Source organism: Rhinichthys klamathensis, unplaced genomic scaffold (genome assembly GCF_029890125.1).
Source record: "Rhinichthys klamathensis goyatoka isolate OS25496 unplaced genomic scaffold, OSU_Roscu_1.1 h1tg000180l_1, whole genome shotgun sequence".
Taxonomy (NCBI): Eukaryota; Metazoa; Chordata; class Actinopteri; order Cypriniformes; family Leuciscidae; genus Rhinichthys; species Rhinichthys klamathensis.
In genome coordinates this window covers 1,265,448-1,283,528 of record NW_026606708.1, presented here as the reverse complement: position 1 = coordinate 1,283,528, position 18,081 = coordinate 1,265,448, and the positions used below count along the sequence as shown (strand labels likewise).

General features: G+C 37.8%; 1 protein-coding gene across 2 annotated transcripts; it reads left to right on the top strand.

Moving 5' to 3' along the window:
• The first annotated feature begins 538 nt into the window (after positions 1-538).
• On the top strand, positions 539-14,966 carry impdh2 (IMP (inosine 5'-monophosphate) dehydrogenase 2). 2 transcript variants are annotated; one of them, XM_056260883.1, is made up of 15 exons: positions 539-873; positions 2,047-2,095; positions 2,178-2,279; positions 2,878-2,952; positions 3,216-3,422; positions 3,501-3,588; positions 5,554-5,753; positions 6,935-7,025; positions 7,105-7,200; positions 9,206-9,277; positions 11,052-11,195; positions 12,762-12,906; positions 13,215-13,358; positions 13,670-13,753; positions 14,299-14,966. In XM_056260883.1, exons 1-15 carry the CDS (start codon positions 776-778, stop codon positions 14,318-14,320), a joined length of 1,617 nt encoding a protein of 538 aa, XP_056116858.1. In that variant the 5' UTR covers positions 539-775; the 3' UTR covers positions 14,321-14,966. The 2 variants fall into 2 exon arrangements, with proteins under 2 accessions (XP_056116858.1, XP_056116859.1); XM_056260884.1 differs by lacking the exon at positions 9,206-9,277 and having other exon boundaries at positions 542-873.
• Positions 14,967-18,081: the final 3,115 nt, after the last annotated feature.

Genomic DNA, 18,081 nt, shown 5'->3' with positions numbered 1-18,081 from the left:
ACAAGGAACAGATGCAAAGTCAAAATTTCTGTTAGAGAAAAAAAATCTTATTAAAATACAAGGTGAATAAAAGGACAAGGTCAGAAATTTATACAAAATATGTTTAATTTTACTATCAACCAGTGAAGATTGACTGTTATGACTTAAATGTTCCAATGAGATAAATATAAGTAAATGTAAAAAAAAAAAAAAAAACTATTTCACAGTAAAAATAACCTTTAAATGCATGGTGTTTGCGTGCTCTAGACTCGAGGGGCATTAGGTGTCATCGCGCGCTCCCGGGCCTGCATATGCAGGTCAGTTCACTCATGCCAAATAAAGTCAGCAGCAGAGCAGAGTGGCGAGATAAAATTAAATCGAAGTCCCCCTCGTGCTGTGCACACATGCGCGCGACATAACGAGAGCCCACCCTCCGACCCTCGTATAACAGGAAAATTAAACCTGTTTTAGTGAATAAACGCCCCCCTGCTACAGCCCGGAAGTGACGTTCGAAGACACCTCATTTATATCTGCGGAAGACGAGGACGTCCTCCACACAGACACGTGTGATGCTTGTGGGCACTACGGGGCAGCTTCAGTCCCAAAAACAAGAGTACACTGGGGTCTTTTTTTATTCAGACCGGTCTCTTTATTAAAAACCTGTGCTTTTTGCGATATTTAATGTCATTAAGGGCTTTGAAGACCGTGTCGGATTGAAGCTAAGAGAAGAACAGAACTCACTCACTGTCTTGAAAAACTTTCGTGAGAATTTGGACTTTGACGCTTTTCATCCACTATGGCGGACTATTTAATCAGCGGACAGACGGGCTACGTGCCTGACGACGGTCTAACTGGACAGCAGCTCTTCAACTGCGGAGACGGACTTACCTACAAGTAAATACCCCTCAAGTTGTGCCTCATTCCCACTTGTGCATTCTCCATATGCTTGCTATTAAACATTAAACAGGCTTGCCAGTCAGCGCTGCAGATGTGCTCTCTCAGTATGCAGCTTCGTTTAAAACAGAGCTAAAATGAGCTGCTGTAGGTGTCGTTGTCGGTCCTTGTTTATGTGGTTTAGTATCCAGCATGTTATATTGTGATAGCACACTGTCATTCATCTATTATGCAATTCCATTTCACGTAGGTCAGTACTGCATAAACATAACCGTGGAAGGCATGTCAGTGCGGTGCCACCTTTGCCATGTGGATTCACAAAAGATATCAAGTCATGTCGGAACTCGGAAGTACTGATGAACTGTGGGTGATTCAGCTCTGAGATCCGCTGCTGCCATTCCATAATGCCAAGTTCAAACAAGCAGAGTCATTCTATTCTTAAACCATGACAACTCAAGCAGCTTTTCCTTTTCTTCCAAATGTGCTATAAATAGGTTGAACTTTGTGAAGTATGTTGTGGTTGTTTTCCCTACGAATTCTCTGGTGCCATGTAAAGCATTTAACGTCTCCGAGTTAAAGCTGAAACGCCGGCCTTTCTGTTTACCATCTAACATAAGAATTGTACGCCAAGGAACTGTGTTTACGTTGGACATAAGATTGCAGCATTGACGTAGCCTACTCCGTTTTATCATAAAACGGGGCGTTACTTGACACTAGTAAACAGCATGGTGTGTGACATGGATAAAAAGACTCTTTGGAACATAATCAACGTGTTGTGTATGTATCAGTGTATACGAGATTAGAGCGCTGAAAGAGTTGAATTTTGGCGAATTGGACCAAATCGGTTAGAGCGGTTCTCGAGTCAACAACTCCCTGAATCATTATTAAACTCCAAATTCTGCCGAATTTCAAGAATAAACTTGCAAATATATAATGTTAGTGTTTCTTGAATTGCACTGTTTCTAAATAGGTTTTCCAAACAACCCTGTAATAGTTTGTCAAAATGTTTTCTGATTGTCTATAGACGGTGTTAATTCTCACCTTTTTTTCTGTTAAATCTGTCAATTAATAGTGATGCATTATGTGTTAAAAATCACGAAGCTTCAAATTAGTTAATCACCATCACTCACATTTTCACACCCTTACGCCCCTTTTCTCTGTTCTCTTTTTTAGTGATTTCCTGATTCTGCCAGGGTACATTGACTTCACAGCTGACCAGGTGGTAAGTTAAACAATCTCCTCTATATAATGCTTTCTCTTCTGGATGGATGATGTGGTTTAATTTAGTTTGGCTCTCCTTGTAGGACCTGACATCAGCGCTGACCAAACAGATCACAATGAAAACCCCACTGGTCTCGTCGCCAATGGACACTGTCACAGAGTCTGACATGGCCATTGCTATGGCGGTAAGAGGATGATTGACAAAATTCATCACATAAACTTAAAGTGGTCTTACTGCATAGACATTTGAATAAGCACTAATGTCTATATGTGTGTAGTGTGTACATACCATTACAAAAGAACCTGAACAGTTAATTTGCAAACATGCGGCCTCATATTTTGATATCCATAAAATTAATTAAAGACCCATGAATTAAGACATGAGTTTTGTGCCTTGTAAATTTATGTCTGTTAGCTTTTGGACCAAATTTAGTCCTAAAAGATGATTAAAAAATCACTTTAGCAGCCATAAACATTTTACAGTCTTTCTCTTCCAGGAAAGGGGAGCAAAATATTGATTGATAAAAAAGACTTATGTCTTATGTCCAGTCTCCCCAAAACCACATGCCACTGATTAGCAATAGCAAATTAATGGTTTTTGCTGGGCATGAATAAACTAATGGCTTTTTAAAAAAAAATTAAATAAGTAAAAATAAGACCCTTTGGTACATCTCATCCCTCAATAGGGAATTCATCAAAAAAGTCTTCGAACTTAAATTTACAAAGAATGATCTTTTATGCATGTAGCATTATGTTCTAAGGCCTAATGTTGTGTTGTCACAGCTGACTGGTGGGATTGGCTTCATTCATCATAACTGCACTCCAGAGTTCCAGGCTAACGAAGTTCGCAAGGTCAAGGTGAGTCTTTACATCCTTATGTCTTTGTCTTTTTATGTTTGTATACTCTTTTTCTCTTCTCTACTGATTTGTAATATTTGTTTTTCTTCTGACCTCTACCCTACAGTTGTCTTGTCCTTCTGAATAAGAAATCCACACCTAATTCTGTTTTATGTGAAATGTATTGATGTGACACCCAAGTAGAAATGCCTAATAGAACATCCTTTTTTACTCCTCTACTCGACTTTTCTCCCTCCCTTTTCCTCCACTTTGCCCCCGCTTAGAGGTACGAACAGGGTTTCATTACAGATCCAGTGGTGATGAGTCCTAATGAGCGGGTAAGAGACGTCTTTCAGGCTAAGGCGCGACACGGATTCTGTGGGATTCCAATCACCGACAATGGACAGATGGGTGGACGTCTGGTCGGCATCATTTCATCACGAGATATCGACTTCCTCAAAGAGTCGGAGCATGACCTGCCCCTCAGTGAGGTGGGTGGGACTTAACACAGAGGGCGAGGGCTAAGCAGTTTTACTGAACTCAACTCACCTTATCTTTCTGTCACTTAGGTGATGACTAAGAGGGATGATCTGGTTGTAGCTCCAGCAGGAGTGACACTGAAAGAGGCCAATGAAATCCTCCAGAGGAGCAAGAAAGGTGGGGTAGACTTTAAGCGTTTATGAGAACTCCTTGCCCTTTTTTCTTTCTTCACCCTCTTATTGCTGAGGACAGTTTTGGAGTAATCCTTGAACCAAATAAAACATTCACATGAATGTTAACTATTTATTAACCTATATAGCAGTGTTTCATGCACCACTTCTTGGCAGTGGACTCTTAAAACTAGATCTGATCAAGTGGTCATACAAGTTTGACTCATGCTTTTTTGCTTAAAGGTGAAGACACAACTCTATGCATGTTTTGTAAGATTCCCCTCTCTGTTAAACATATTTTATTGGACTGTCCTGGGTTTACTACAAGTAGAATGCTCTTTTATGAAGTTATTTCACTTAAAGTCCCACTCCGATCATATTTTGAGCTATTTTTAAACATTCCCAGTGGTCTTTAAATTATGATTATGCCATTTTTAGCCAAAATCACAAAACCTGTGCCGTTTTCTGGGACTTCGCTTCAGCAGAGCGGCAGTAGCTCATTAGCAATTCGCCTCTGCGTTGTGGGCGGAGCCGTTGGCACGGAGATGACCCTCCCCCTGCCCGTTGCTGAGAGCTCTGTCTCTCCCGCTAGCTTACATCCCCAATACCGGTGGGGCAACAGTATTATATACACGTTAATTATTATTATCCGAAGTTAATCAAGGTTATCACCGATCACCGATCATTATTTCACTCCAAGACGTCGCGTGTGGAGACGCCCAGTGGAGTTACTACGTCACAACTCCAGTCGATTTTAGCCGGCATTTTAGCGCCTGCTACTGATTCACAGCCATTTGAATGTAGAAATACTCAGAAATACAACTTTGAGCTGATTTTTCTCAAGATATGTCCTCTAACATCAGAAAAATGCCACAAGAACATGTTAACACCTAGAAAAACATTATTTTCATCGGAGTGGGTCTTTAAGGACTTATTTAGTAAGATTATGCCTAAAAAGGTTTTGGATTTTTTATCATATGTGAATTTAAAAAATATATGGTATATTATGACTTGTTGTGTTTGTTTGTTTGGTTTTATTGTATTTATATGATATTTGTATTTTTGTAATTACAGTTTTGCCATGAAAATAGCCTTAGATGCTGACATAGCATTAAATAAAACAATCTATCCATCTATCTTAGCAGTGGTGTGCCACAAAATAACTGCAAGACAATCACTTTGCATTTTTTTTTTTTCTGGCTGCATGCAACATATACTACTGTTCAAAAGGTTAGGATTGGTAAGATTTTATTTTGTACATTTTTTTTAACAAGTCAATTAACCTGCATTTTAATGTCTGCGTTTATTTTATAAAAAAAAAAAAAAAAAGGGTAATATTTCAAGAGATAATATTATGAAAAATTATTACAATTTAAAATAACTGTTTAATATGTTATTTACTTTTTAAAATGTAATTTATTTCTGTGATGTAAAGCTGAAAATTCAGCATCATTACATCAGTCTTCTGTGTCACATGATCCTTCGGGATTCATTTTAATATGCCGATTTGGTGCTCAAGAAGCATTTTTTATTACTATCAATTTCGAAAATAGTTGTGCGGATTAAAATGTTTGTGTAAACTATGATCATTTTTTTCAGGATTCTTTGGTGGAATAAAGTCCAAAAACAACATTTATTTCAAATAAAAAACTTTTGTAACATTATGAATGTCTTTACTGTCAATTTAATTATTATTTTTAAATCGCCGCATTTAGTAAAGTGTCAATAGGAAAACTTCTAGTATTTTTATTCTCAAGTGCATTTATAATATCTTTTAAAAATAATACAATTTTACCTGTGTAATTTTTTTTCGTGTTTATCTATCTATTGTCTACTTTTAAAGGTTAATTAATTTGTTTATTTACCCATTTTTAAAATGATTTTAGCCATAAAAATACTCAACTGCAATTTTTATAATTGCAAGATAATTTTCCGATGTGAAATTCTTACACTCAGTGTTTGTTTTCTATAGGCAAGCTTCCTATAGTAAATGAGGAGGGCTGTTTGGTGGCCATCATCGCTCGGACAGATCTGAAGAAGAACAGAGATTTCCCGCTGGCCTCAAAGGATTCTCGTAAACAGCTGCTTTGTGGCGCTGCTATCGGAACACACAATGATGACAAATACAGACTCGACCTGCTAGTGCAGGCTGGCGTAGATGTGGTCGTCCTGGTGAGGCCTTTTTTGGGCTTAAAGGCCAATTTATACTTCTGCGTCGGGTGCGCGCAGTAGGTACGGCGTAGCATACGCACAGACGCGTACCATACGCCGTACCCTTCGCCGTAACCTGACGCGCACCTCCTCAAAAATGTAACTACACGTCGCGACGACGCGGACCGCAAGATCTGTGATTGGTCGGCTTGGTAGCATCGCGTTTCCTCCTATGCATTTCCGGCGTGTTCTTCTGCACCGCCCGCCATTTTTAAATTCTAAGTACAGCGAAACTGTTAAAAAAAACTAAAAATTTACCTTTTCCACCTCGATAAGCTCCAACTCCAACATGATCTGCTCTCTTTCAGTCGCCATTGCTTGTAGTAACCTAAACTCAAAACAGCCGCGAGGAATCTTCTTCTTCTTGCCGCGAGGAATCTAAACACAGTGGAACATTAAAACCCTCCGCCGCCAACTAGCGTTTCGGCGCTGTACTGCAGAGCAACGCAGACCTAAACGCAGAAGTATAAATGCTCATGACGGCGTCGCCTACGTGCGTAGCCCACGCCGTACACTACGGCGTACACTCGACGCAGAAGTATAAATTGGCCTTAAGGGCCCTTACATAGTCAACGCATCGATACGCATACGCGTGCGCAAGGCTACACATCGCTACGCTTCGGCCGCCATTATGCGTCGATGCGTAGCCAAATGTGTCATCCTAGTTTTTGATACGCGACGCGCCGATGCACGCAATACTATGCGTTGTCGGTGGGGGCGACATTGCAAGTAATGTACATAAAAAGGTATATTATTATGTTTACAGAAGAAGAAGATTTGAATACAATGGCGGGCGAAGAGGAACATTTATGCGAGCTTGTTCGTATACATCCTTTGTTGCCGCCGATGTAAAATCAGCAATATGCACTCCGCTTCAGTTGCCATTTTGATCTGAATATTACGTGACCCGACTCTAGACTCTACTACCCCCTGCTGCGCGATCGGTGTATTGCATTTCACGCATCGCCGGTGACGCTTGTGTACTATGAAAAGTAGCGCGTAGCTCGCGTCGCTCGCGTTGCTTGCTCGCGTTGCTCGCGTTGACTATGTAACGGCCCTTATGCTTCTCCGTGTATCAATGAATAAAGATGGTTTATTTTTGTCCTATTTGGTTACCTTTTTTTCCTCTCTCATTGCTTTAGGACTCTTCCCAAGGAAATTCCATCTTTCAGATTAATATGATTAAGTATATAAAAGAGAAATATCCCAGCCTACAAGTCATTGGTGGCAATGGTTAGTTTTAAACACACACTTTTTGAACATGACATCTACAAACACACAGTTAACATACTGAGTTGTCTCTCTGTTGTAGTGGTGACTGCGGCTCAGGCGAAGAATTTGATTGACGCTGGAGCGGATGCTTTGAGAGTGGGAATGGGCAGCGGCTCCATCTGCATCACACAAGAAGGTCAGTCCACCAATCGCACACCTGGCTGCCTGCCCCTCAGCCAATCACAGGCTGTGTTTCCACAATCAGTTTCTCCAGAGGGAGCACCTAATGTCCAGTGCCTCCTCTGGTCCTCTTTTAACATTGTTAGAGTAGTCCATTTCCCAAATATCCCTGCATTTGGCTTGGTCTGTGAGGTAATTGTGCAGATTTATTGGCAGACAGTCTGCACTGCCCCCATCTCCTGTCTTTTCCCAACTTTTTTCTGGGGTTTTAGAATCTGTGGAGAAAAGTTTAAATTTGTTACTGCATATCTTGTGTTTTTTTTTTAAGAGAGAATATGTATGTCTATATAAGTGTCCATTTACTGTTTGTATATTCTCTGTCGCTTTGAATGATGGAGGTACTGAAGGCTCTTCCTTGCTTTTCTCAGTTTTTCGACTGTCTATGGCATAATTTAGCTTTTTTTGTTCTTTTTTTTGCATCAGTCCCCCTTTTTTATCAGCTCTGTTCCAAACCTTAGCAAAGACTGTTCCAGAAGGTAGGGTATATAATTATGCTGCCTTCTGAGGTACACTACTGTTTAAAAGTCTGGGGTCAGTAAGATTTTCTTTTTTTTCTTTGTTTTAATAAATAAATAAATACTTTTATTCAGCAATGATGCATTATCAAAAGTAACAGTAAAGATAATATTACAAAAGTTTTATATTTTAAATAAAGGCTGTTCTTTTGAACTTTGTTTATCAAAGAATCCTGGAAAAAAAGTACCATGGTTTCCACAAAAATATTAAGAAGCACAACTGTTTTTAATATGGATAAAAAATAAGAAATGTTTCTTTAGCAGCAAATCAGCATATTAAATGATTTCTGAAGGATCATGTGACACTGAAGACTGGAGATGCTGAAAATTCAGCTTTGCCATAACAGGAATAAATTACATTTTAAAATAGAAAATTATAATATAGAATTTCACTATTTTATTTAAATCAAATAAATGTAGCCTTGGTGAGCATAGATGACTTAATTAATTTTTTTTTAAAAAAAATCTTACCAACCCCAAACTTTTGAACAGTAGTGTATTTTGTGGATATTGCAGCTCCATAATAGCCTGGTTAAAACCAGACCATTCTCAGTTGCAACTGAGTTATGGTCTGGCAAAGCGTCATAGACAAATCATTTCCAGAGGGGCGTCACCAACGGACGTCGCGGATAGACCTAAAACCAATCAGAGCGATGAAGGAGATGACGTATGCAGAGCGGCGGAGAAACATCTCCGAGTGTTGTTCTTTGCTCGGTTTTTAACAAATAGGAAACGTTCAAATCGGTTAAAACAGACGCGATAGCTGATTTGAACGAGTGATGTTCGACGGCGGCATCCATCTTTGTAATGTAGGCTACAAAATCTGCTTCAAAATCCCAGCACTGTCGTCATCGTGTAAAGCCCGCCCCAACGTTTCTGATTGGTTCCTCGATTTTGACGGATTGGAAATGGGCTTGAATGAGCTCTTTGCCAGACTAACTTTCAGAGCAAATATAAATTTGCCAGAAGTTGTCTGGGTTTTCCCAGGCTAGCTCCATAATGCATTGAGAACAAATCTAAGATTGCTGACAAAGCAAGAGACAAGTTAATTATAAATAAACTTATTTTATTAATTATTGCTTAATACTGTAAAACTGATTCATGGTAATTCGAATGTATTATCTTACCATACATTTTTATAAAATGTTTTTTAATATATTTTATTGTATCATGCTGTTATCTTAACAACATGCTAATCAAAATCTATTGAAATCAATTGCTAGTCGAGTCTCCTGTGAAGCGCTAGCTGTGTGGCATGCAGAGTTGCAGCCTTTGTAATGCATTCCAAATCAATCCCTTACGAGGTTCCATAACAATTAGTAAGAATGCTTCCTAAGAAGGAAGCTGCATATGAAGGGAGTGAGGCAGCTCACTAGGTTTTAAAACAGAGCTACAGTGTGCTCTCTTTCTCAGTCTCTATCTCCCTTTCTATAATTATGTCTCTAGCTCCTCTCAGTGTTCCTCCTGGTTTAAAGCTCCACAGCCCCAAAAGCCCAACTACTGTTACGGGATATTCCAGTAAGTCCCTCCCCCTGATCCCCATACAGAGACCCCATTGGCTCACTACCTCACTCTGCCTGCCCTCTCCCACAGCCTGCTGCATTGATTGGTTAAATCCTCTGCATCATTAGAAGTAGTTGCTGGTTTTTGGGGTTTTGGATGCTTGTCATTGTCTGACTAACCTGTCAGTAATGGCGTTTGGCACTTCCTCTGATCTTAGTCTGTTACCCAGAATCCCTCACTAACAAATGTGTACTAGCTTGTGCAGTGGCCCGGAAAAGTAATTGGACATGTAAGTCAAACTTAAAGATGTATGAGTGTCATCATATTTATATTCATCAACATTTTGCAAAAAGTACCAAATATGCTGTTGAAAATAACAACAATGAACATTTGGTCATTTTCTTCAAACATCAGTGTATCATCTTCATAGTTAATGTGATGGGAACTGACTTTATACATCTGCTAAAAAATCCCTTTTGGACTCGCTGATTAAAAGCCATTATCAATTTGGCACAAAAAGTAAAATTAGTTCTGAGAAAAGCCATAGCAGTGTTTGTTTCTATGTCACTTGCTTCAATGTTTTATATGTATAATATAAATGCTGAAAGTATGGCAAAAGTGTCCAAATACCTTTTAGAGCTTCTGAAAGAGCACTGGAGCGTATAAAGTGCACTTGTTAACAAAGCTGAGTGTTTTGCAGTCATAAGTGTCACTGCAGCAAAGGTCTTTGTTTTATAGTTCAGTATAGTTTTTGCTAATTTCAGTCACACTTTTTTATTTTATTTTTTTTCATTTTACAGTATGCAGTGTAGATGGTGTGACTATAGAAAGTGTGTTATGGGTAAATGGATGACTCATTTCTCTGTGCTCCTCTCATACTGTGTCTAAAATAAAACTACAAAATTGCCAAAAACTCCCTTGGCAACCAGGCATCAGTTCTGTTGAATAGGATGGGAGGAGGAGAGCATGGATCTCCATGCATCTCGCATGCAACTTTTCACTAATTGTTATGCTAATTAATTAATATAATGTTTAATGAGTACAGTTGCATTAATCAAAATAGTAGTGTTTGCACTAGTGGTCTCAGACTTTTGGACCTTACTCTGTCAACAGTGATAATTATGTGGGTTTGACAGGTGTGTGTGCATATAACATGCTCACCGCTGCTGTTTTATCGGTTTTGTAGCGTTCCTGCATAAGATCACACACACAGATATGGTAGTTGAACAAAATATTTAGTTGATTTTAAGAGAAAAACTCAAATCATTTTCCTTTGGTCTGTCCTTTCCATTTAGGCTCTCGGACGTTCTTGTTTGTCAAAACAAGACGTTCTGGTTTGCTAATGTGCACCCCTTTTTCTCCTCTCCTTAATCTCACAATTGATAGAAAATCTCACATCTAAAATTCCACTTTTAGAAATCCACATATTTCGTCTAACGATAACCTTGTCTTTGAACTCTGAATTTTTTTTTTCATTTTTGCTTTGGCCTAATTGTAAATTCACATGTAATACCGTCTTCGTAACGTTGATTGTCACTGACTGAAGTCACATGACTGAACGAGTAAAGTTCACTGATCGTGACAGTCTGTCTGTTTGTACGTGTGTGAGAGAGAGTATGGATGTCTGTGACAGAACAGCAGTTAGTGAAGAATATTAATGCATATTATTGTCCTAATCTGCACACTTAGTATTTGTAGAATATGCAAGTGTAAAGTAAGTTGATAGTAATGGTCATTTGTAAGTAAGGGTCAAGTATAACCAGGTCTCTATTTCTTGTTGTCCTCACAGTGCTGGCATGCGGGAGGCCACAGGCAACAGCCGTGTATAAGGTATCAGAATATGCTCGGCGGTTTGGCGTGCCCGTCATTGCAGATGGGGGGATTCAGACAGTCGGTCACATTGCTAAAGCACTTGCATTAGGAGCATCTACAGGTGAGATGTGGGTTACATATAGATTAACTTGCAATCACTGCAGTAGATTATAAGATTTAAAATGTGGCTTGTTGTTTAGTATAATTATTATAATAAAAAAAAATGATGGTGGTATTTTTTGTTTTATTTATATACTATTACAGTATTTATTAATATTTAGATTTGAGCTTTTATTCATTTTCAGTTTATTTTAATTTCACTTTGTTTTAGTCGTTTTGTTTAAGTGCTCGTCATTTTTGCGGGGTTTTTTAATATTTAGATTTTTTTATGTTTTAGTAATTTCAGTACTTTAACTTATTTCAGTTGGTTAAAGCAAGATAAGATTTCTAATTTTCATTAAATAATTTTCATCTAATACCCGTTTTATTTTATTTCATCTTTATTTTAATTACCAATTTTAAAAAAAATAGTTTGTCAACGATAACACCAGCTAATTATAATATTTCACCATTATTATTATTATTGATTATGTTTTATTTTTTAATAAAATGATAATTATATCTTAAAGGGATACTTCACCTCTGGAAAGATGAATGTGTATTTAAAATGGGTCATTTATGTAGAAGAAATGTGAAATTATTTTTGAATTTGGAGCTTTCTAGACTGAGAAAAGCCAGAAAATGTATTTTTGGCTTATGTGGATGTATGAAAGACAACAACTCCCAGAATGCACTTGCTTCGCTGTCCTAGCAGGCCATGCCTACCGGTAACAGAGCGCAGTAGTTAAACAACAAGTCTAGGCTACTAGTGAGTCTCCGTGATGAGTCTGCCCGGGATTTCGAGATCGCCCAAAATGTCCGGGATTCGGCTTTTGCGTTCTACAGTCGCCATTCATTATGTTTACTGTGGCGAGCAGGACGAGGCCGAGGGGGTGATTACTGATGAGAGACACCTGTGAGACGCACCGGTCTCGTATCTCTCACGGAGGAGCGGGAATTTTCTTAGCAATGTTAAAACGCACATCAACCGATCACTTCTTTAGCGTTCATGTAAACACTACATTCAGATTCACCAATCGGAATGAATTCATTTAGATTGAAACAAAAGGTGTGCATGTAAACAATGAATGGCGACTGCAGAAAGCAAAAGCTGAATCACGGACATTTTGTACGATCTCGACGGCCGGACATGTCCTGGAAAAAGAGGATGGTAACCCCTACTACTCAGCTTTCTCCACAGAACAAGAGCCTGCTAGCTTAGCTTCCAAAAAAAGATGGATGACACTATGTGTACATTCTGTGAGTGAGATCCCACCCTCTATGGGCGGGTTGAGAACATGCGGGACAGCCCCTACTGTACTGACTGTAGTCTTTAGCCTCTGGCCAAAAAATCCTCCGATGACGCGAAATGACGATTTTTGCGCCATCGGAGGATTTTTTCCAGACAAAAAATACATAAATCTCTCGTCTCAGGGGGATATGAGGGTAGAAAGCACGGTAATTTGAAAATACTACAGGTTTTCTACTAATACAAAGCTTAATGCTAAATCCTGAAGTATCCCTTTAAGTATTAGACTAATATCATAATTGAAACTAAATTCTCTTCTGCTTTTGGTTTCTCCCTCAGTAATGATGGGGTCATTGCTCGCTGCCACATCTGAAGCTCCTGGTGAATATTTCTTCTCGGATGGGATCCGTCTGAAGAAGTACAGAGGGATGGGCTCACTGGATGCCATGGACAAGAACCTTGGCTCACAGAGCAGATACTTCAGGTAGCACATATATAGAATATATTGTCTCCCAAACACAGTGCTTTGTTTATTATTACCCACTAATTACAGTTTACCCCATGTTTTTTTAAACTGCTTTGCCTCAAGCTGACTACAGTTTCACAGCTGCTTATACAGACTAATGCATGATGATAATTAGCCTGATCTTGAGGTTTGGATAAAACATATTTAACGCTTATAAAAGCCAAGTAAAACAACTATTATTTAGAAGACCGAAAAGCCTACAGAATGTAAATAAACCAAATTCACTCTCTCAACCCTTCTGTCTTCTCTTTCTCTCTCTCTTTCAGTGAGAGTGATAAAATTAAAGTAGCTCAGGGAGTTTCAGGGGCAGTTCAGGATAAAGGCTCCATCCATAAGTTTGTTCCATATCTCCTCGTTGGCATACAGCATTCCTGCCAAGACATCGGTGCTAAGAGCCTCACACAGCTGAGGTACATGCAAACGCACTAATTACTCGCATACCTGCAATTATATGCACTTATAGGTGCAGTGTATCATTTCTGTGCCACTAGTGATGCCAAACTAAATTGTAAAAAGTTTTTTTTTTTTTTTTTCCAAACCAATTATTTCTTATTTTTGCAATTCTGTTTGATTACACTAGTGGCACAGAAATTATACACTGCACTTTTAACACAATAATGCAGTGCTAAAACAGACACTCGCATGTTTGAGTTCCATTACAGACTATTTTTCATTGTCTCTTTTTGCCCCTTTTCTCTCTTTCTTTCTACATCTATCTCAGGGCAATGATGTATTCTGGTGAACTGAGGTTTGAAAAGAGGACAATGTCAGCTCAAATGGAGGGTGGAGTGCACAGCCTACACAGGTAGTTGAACATTCATACTCTTAGTCTGAAGATATTGTACATTACCGTTCAAAGTTTTTATTCAAAAGTGATAGAAAATACATCTATTATGTTACAAAAGACTTCTATTTGATATAAATGCTGCTCTTTTGAATTTTCTATTCATCAAAGAATTCTGATAGAAGGTTTATCAAGGTATACACAAATATTAAGCAGAAAAACCGTTTTCAACACAAATAAAAATAATAACTGTTTCTTGTGAACCAAATCAGCATATTAGAATGATTTCTGAAGGATCATGTGGACACTGAAGACTGGAGTAATAATGCAGAAAATTTTGCTTTGACGTTTAAATGACAATATATTAAAATGGAAAGTTATTTTTAATTGCAGTAACATTTCACAATATTGTCTTTACATGCATTTTTGGTGAGAATAAGAGACTTCTTTCAAAAACATAAAAAAAATCTTTCCGACACCAAACTTTTGAATGATATAGTGTACGTTTTTATTTTTTTTAATAAAAAAAATAAATAAATTGACTTTTTTTTGTTTTGTTCTTTCAGCTATGAGAAGCGCCTGTTTTAAAGACACTACAGATGCCAGTACATGCACAGCCAAATGCACATAAACCCTCATTAATGAACTTCCACACGTGCTTTTGCACATTCAGGCACCCGAACACACCGAGAACCTCAGCTTCCTCTTTCTCGTCTTCCCAGCCGCCTTTCCTCTTAGTGAGGAGAGAACCCGTGTGTAAATGTCTGAGCATATGCCAGTGTGCGTGAACGTGTGGTTGTGGGAAGAACATGCCGTCTGCTGTATGTATCGGATGCCTTACATGTCAAAAATTGTTTTTGATTGTAATCATTTGACAAGTTTTGTTTAAAAATATACATTTTTTGCCACGAATATTTGTCTTGACTCTTGTCTTGTTTCATAAAATACAAAAATACCTGCATATGCATCATTATAAGCAAACAACAGTCCACATTTACAGTCCTGAGAAGAAAACCGGATGAATGAGTGCAGTTAAATCTGTGTGAAACAGGAAGTGTTTTATTTTAATGGGATTTATGTTAAGTTTGATATAAAAAGAGAACTGACACTTCAATTTAGGTGTGTGCATGTGAATACCTTCATAGAAATCTGCCTGTGACATGTAAATTATAACATAGTTTTGACTTGCATGTTTTGTTTTTTTGTCATAATAAATTGATTTTCAAATCCTGAATCTGTGGGTGTGTGGGTAAGTGGCTGCTAGACATTGACATTGGTACACTATTCCTCATTTTGCAAGCGCGTCTCAAGGGAACCAGCCTTCACCTCCAAAACTACCGGACTTTCCAAACAGGCGTTCACACATGCTCACTAATGGACCCGCACCTGGACAGGTTGGGTTGAGAGCACCAGGTGGCTCCTCATAAATGAAATATGATATTGGCCCGTTAGGAAGCACATCCCAGCTGGGCCCAGATCTCTTAACGCTTTTATACACAGCAAAAAATGACTGACAGTTGTATATTAATGTGTGCAGCAGTATTGTCTTTTTTGCTTTCTGAGAAAACTGAAACATTTTTAAAATATTAGAAAAATCACATATCTAGTTCTCATATAGATTTATATTTAGAAGTCTATATATATATATATATATATATAATACATAAATGCATTACACCTACAATGAAATTAGTTAATCAGCCATAATATATTTTTATAAAGTTTAAAGATTAACAGAGAAAAATGTATAAATCAAAAGAGAGAGATGACAGGAATTATAAGAAGAGAAAAGAGAAGGGAAAGACATAGATGTTTGGAGGGGGAGGTTGTGGGTAGCCTAGTGAAGAAGTGAAAGTGAAAATGTTCCTCAGATTTCTGAGGAGGAAGTCAGGAGGCATAAATACGCAAACGATCTTTGACAAACTCGCACAAGCCAGGGAGCGGAGAGAGAGAGAAGGGAGTGCGCACAAGAAAGAGGAGGAATGACAGAAGCAGGTAACACAGAATTATTAATCTCGTCTCTTTCATACCTGTCTATTTTTATCTTATGTTCAATGTGTCTTAATCACTTGTTGTTCATCATTGTGACAAATTGTTTTCTTTCATTTCCCTTCACCTTTCCTCCTCTTGTTTCTTTCATTTGCTAACTTATCTTCTCTTTTGCTAAGTTGATCCCACTGAAATGGAAAAATACGCATGTAAATGTGCATTGATACAAACTGTCTCTTAATCATTTGACTCATTTTTCTCCCTGACTCATTCCACTGTGTTTTGGAAATATAAGGAAATCTTCTCGTAAAAGACGGAAAGACAGTAGAGAAGAGATCACTTCAACTAGAATTCACTTAAATATTTATAAGGTGCCATCAAGGTTGTTATTTCTAAAATGAAGCTTCATATTTCAACCTAGTTCCTCTTTATGTTTGACTTCATGTGACTTAATTTAGTTCATTTTATATCCTCTCTTTTCATCTTGTCTTCATCTAACTTGCATAACCCCCCCTTCTCCTTCTCTCTCCCTCCCTCTCTCTGCCCACTCTTTCTCTGATATGGAACAGGTTTTTCAAGATACAAGTCTACAGATGAAGCAAGATAAATAAACAAGTTTAATTCTCTTGCGGAAACATCAAACTTGTTTGTGGTAAAAAATGTTTCAATCTTATTACATTTTCACTTGCATTAAGGAACACATGATGAATGTAATTAGGTTGAATGACGAAGTATTGCTGGATGTGTTTATGCATGGTGTGTCAGTGAAAATGGCCACAGCAGTCTGGATGGTAACGGAACCCATAATGCAGCTGTTTGGTTGATTGACAGCTGGCTATGGATTCTGTGGCCCTCCTTTCTTGCAGGAACTTAAAGTTGAAAATTGTGTTTTGGCTTCATTCAGATATGATATTGTACTTCTGTATTACTCTTGAAATGTCTTTGAATATAACTATGCCTATATTCAATATTAAGTTAGTAGTTGCTTATAGGTAAGGTTTATTTAGAAATGTGTGTCTGTGCAAACCGTGTGTATATGACAAAGTACTGATGTTGCTCTGGAATGACACGTTTTCTCCCGGATCGCCAACAATATGTTTCGCCACCGGGAACTTCGTGTCAGCCAAGATTGACATCAATTCCTGACAATCAAAAATCTTCAGAATTTACCACTCTTCAGTGTTCAGTAAATCACGGAATCTTTTTCAGACATTTCAATTTTGTCTCTGTAATTCTTCAATAAATTAAGAACATTTGTAATAACATCACTTGATGACTTTTTCATTTTTAGGCCTGAATAATTCTTTAGATTTACATGGTGTTATAGACATTAATGACAGAGGTGTGTAGCCTATTTTCAAAAGCTGACTGAGCTGGTTTGTAGATTTTACTCTGGCCAGAGGATACAAAGTAAAATATTTGAATCAGTGTTGCTGTTTTAGTTGAAATCCAAATTTTACTGTAAAGCAACAAGTGATATATGTTGGCCCAAGTTCAGCTCAGGTAATTGCTACCTGCCACAAACGAAGAGGAAGTACTCAAATAAACATCCAAACAACCAGCATTAAAATATGCCTTGGTATGAAGTGTGACCAGATCTCATTTTGATATATTTTTCTAAAGATTCCTATAAACCCTTTACAAATATTGTTTTATCACTATTACATTAAGGAAATATTTGAGTAATCCATCAGAAGTCAATTGTTAAACTTTTGTTGATGCTAAAACTGTTTATACTGGAAACAATATTCCGGATGCAGTCTATTGAAACATTAAATAGAGTAAAAGCTTTGCTTATATTGTTAGAGAAAAAGTCTTAAAGGAATATGTCACCGCCCTAAAACTAGAATATTCTCTTATCATTCACTCACTGTCATTTACTCAGTGAAAGAGAAAGAGAAATTTATAGAATGTCCAAGCTGCTGTTTTCCATAAAATGAATAAATGGTGACCATACATCAGCATAAAGCAAGATTTGTAGGCCTAGTGAATATATTAACGACATAAATGCTTCTCTTCACCGAAAGCTATAAAATGTCTTATAATATAGTGCAATAAATGAAGTCATATTGGTCTTCTTTTTTTTAAAGAAAAAAAAAAAAGAATGATAATTTGTATTTTTGGGTGAAGTATAGCCTACATTGATATGTAAAAAGGATAAGAAGGAAAGTAACCCCTGGAATATCTAAAGGTGTAGTTTATATTATTGAAAATAAAACTACAGCGAATGAACAAAACGCATTATATCAGAAGAGCAGTTTTACTTTCTTTTCTGTCACTGACAGATCTGATTTTGCCACACCCAAAATGGCGCCTTTCAAAAGGTCGCAACGGTCGCAACCGCAACCGGGAACTAGTGT

Excerpts from the sequence above, each read along its gene's own strand:
- impdh2 (XM_056260883.1), top strand. The coding sequence starts at position 776 with ATGGCGGACTATTTAATCAGCGGACAGACGGGCTACGTGCCTGACGAC. Across the intron at positions 3,423-3,500 it reads ATGACCTGCCCCTCAGTGAG|GTGATGACTAAGAGGGATGA; the intron begins GTGGGTGGGACT and ends TCTGTCACTTAG. Across the intron at positions 13,359-13,669 it reads AAGAGCCTCACACAGCTGAG|GGCAATGATGTATTCTGGTG; the intron begins GTACATGCAAAC and ends CATCTATCTCAG.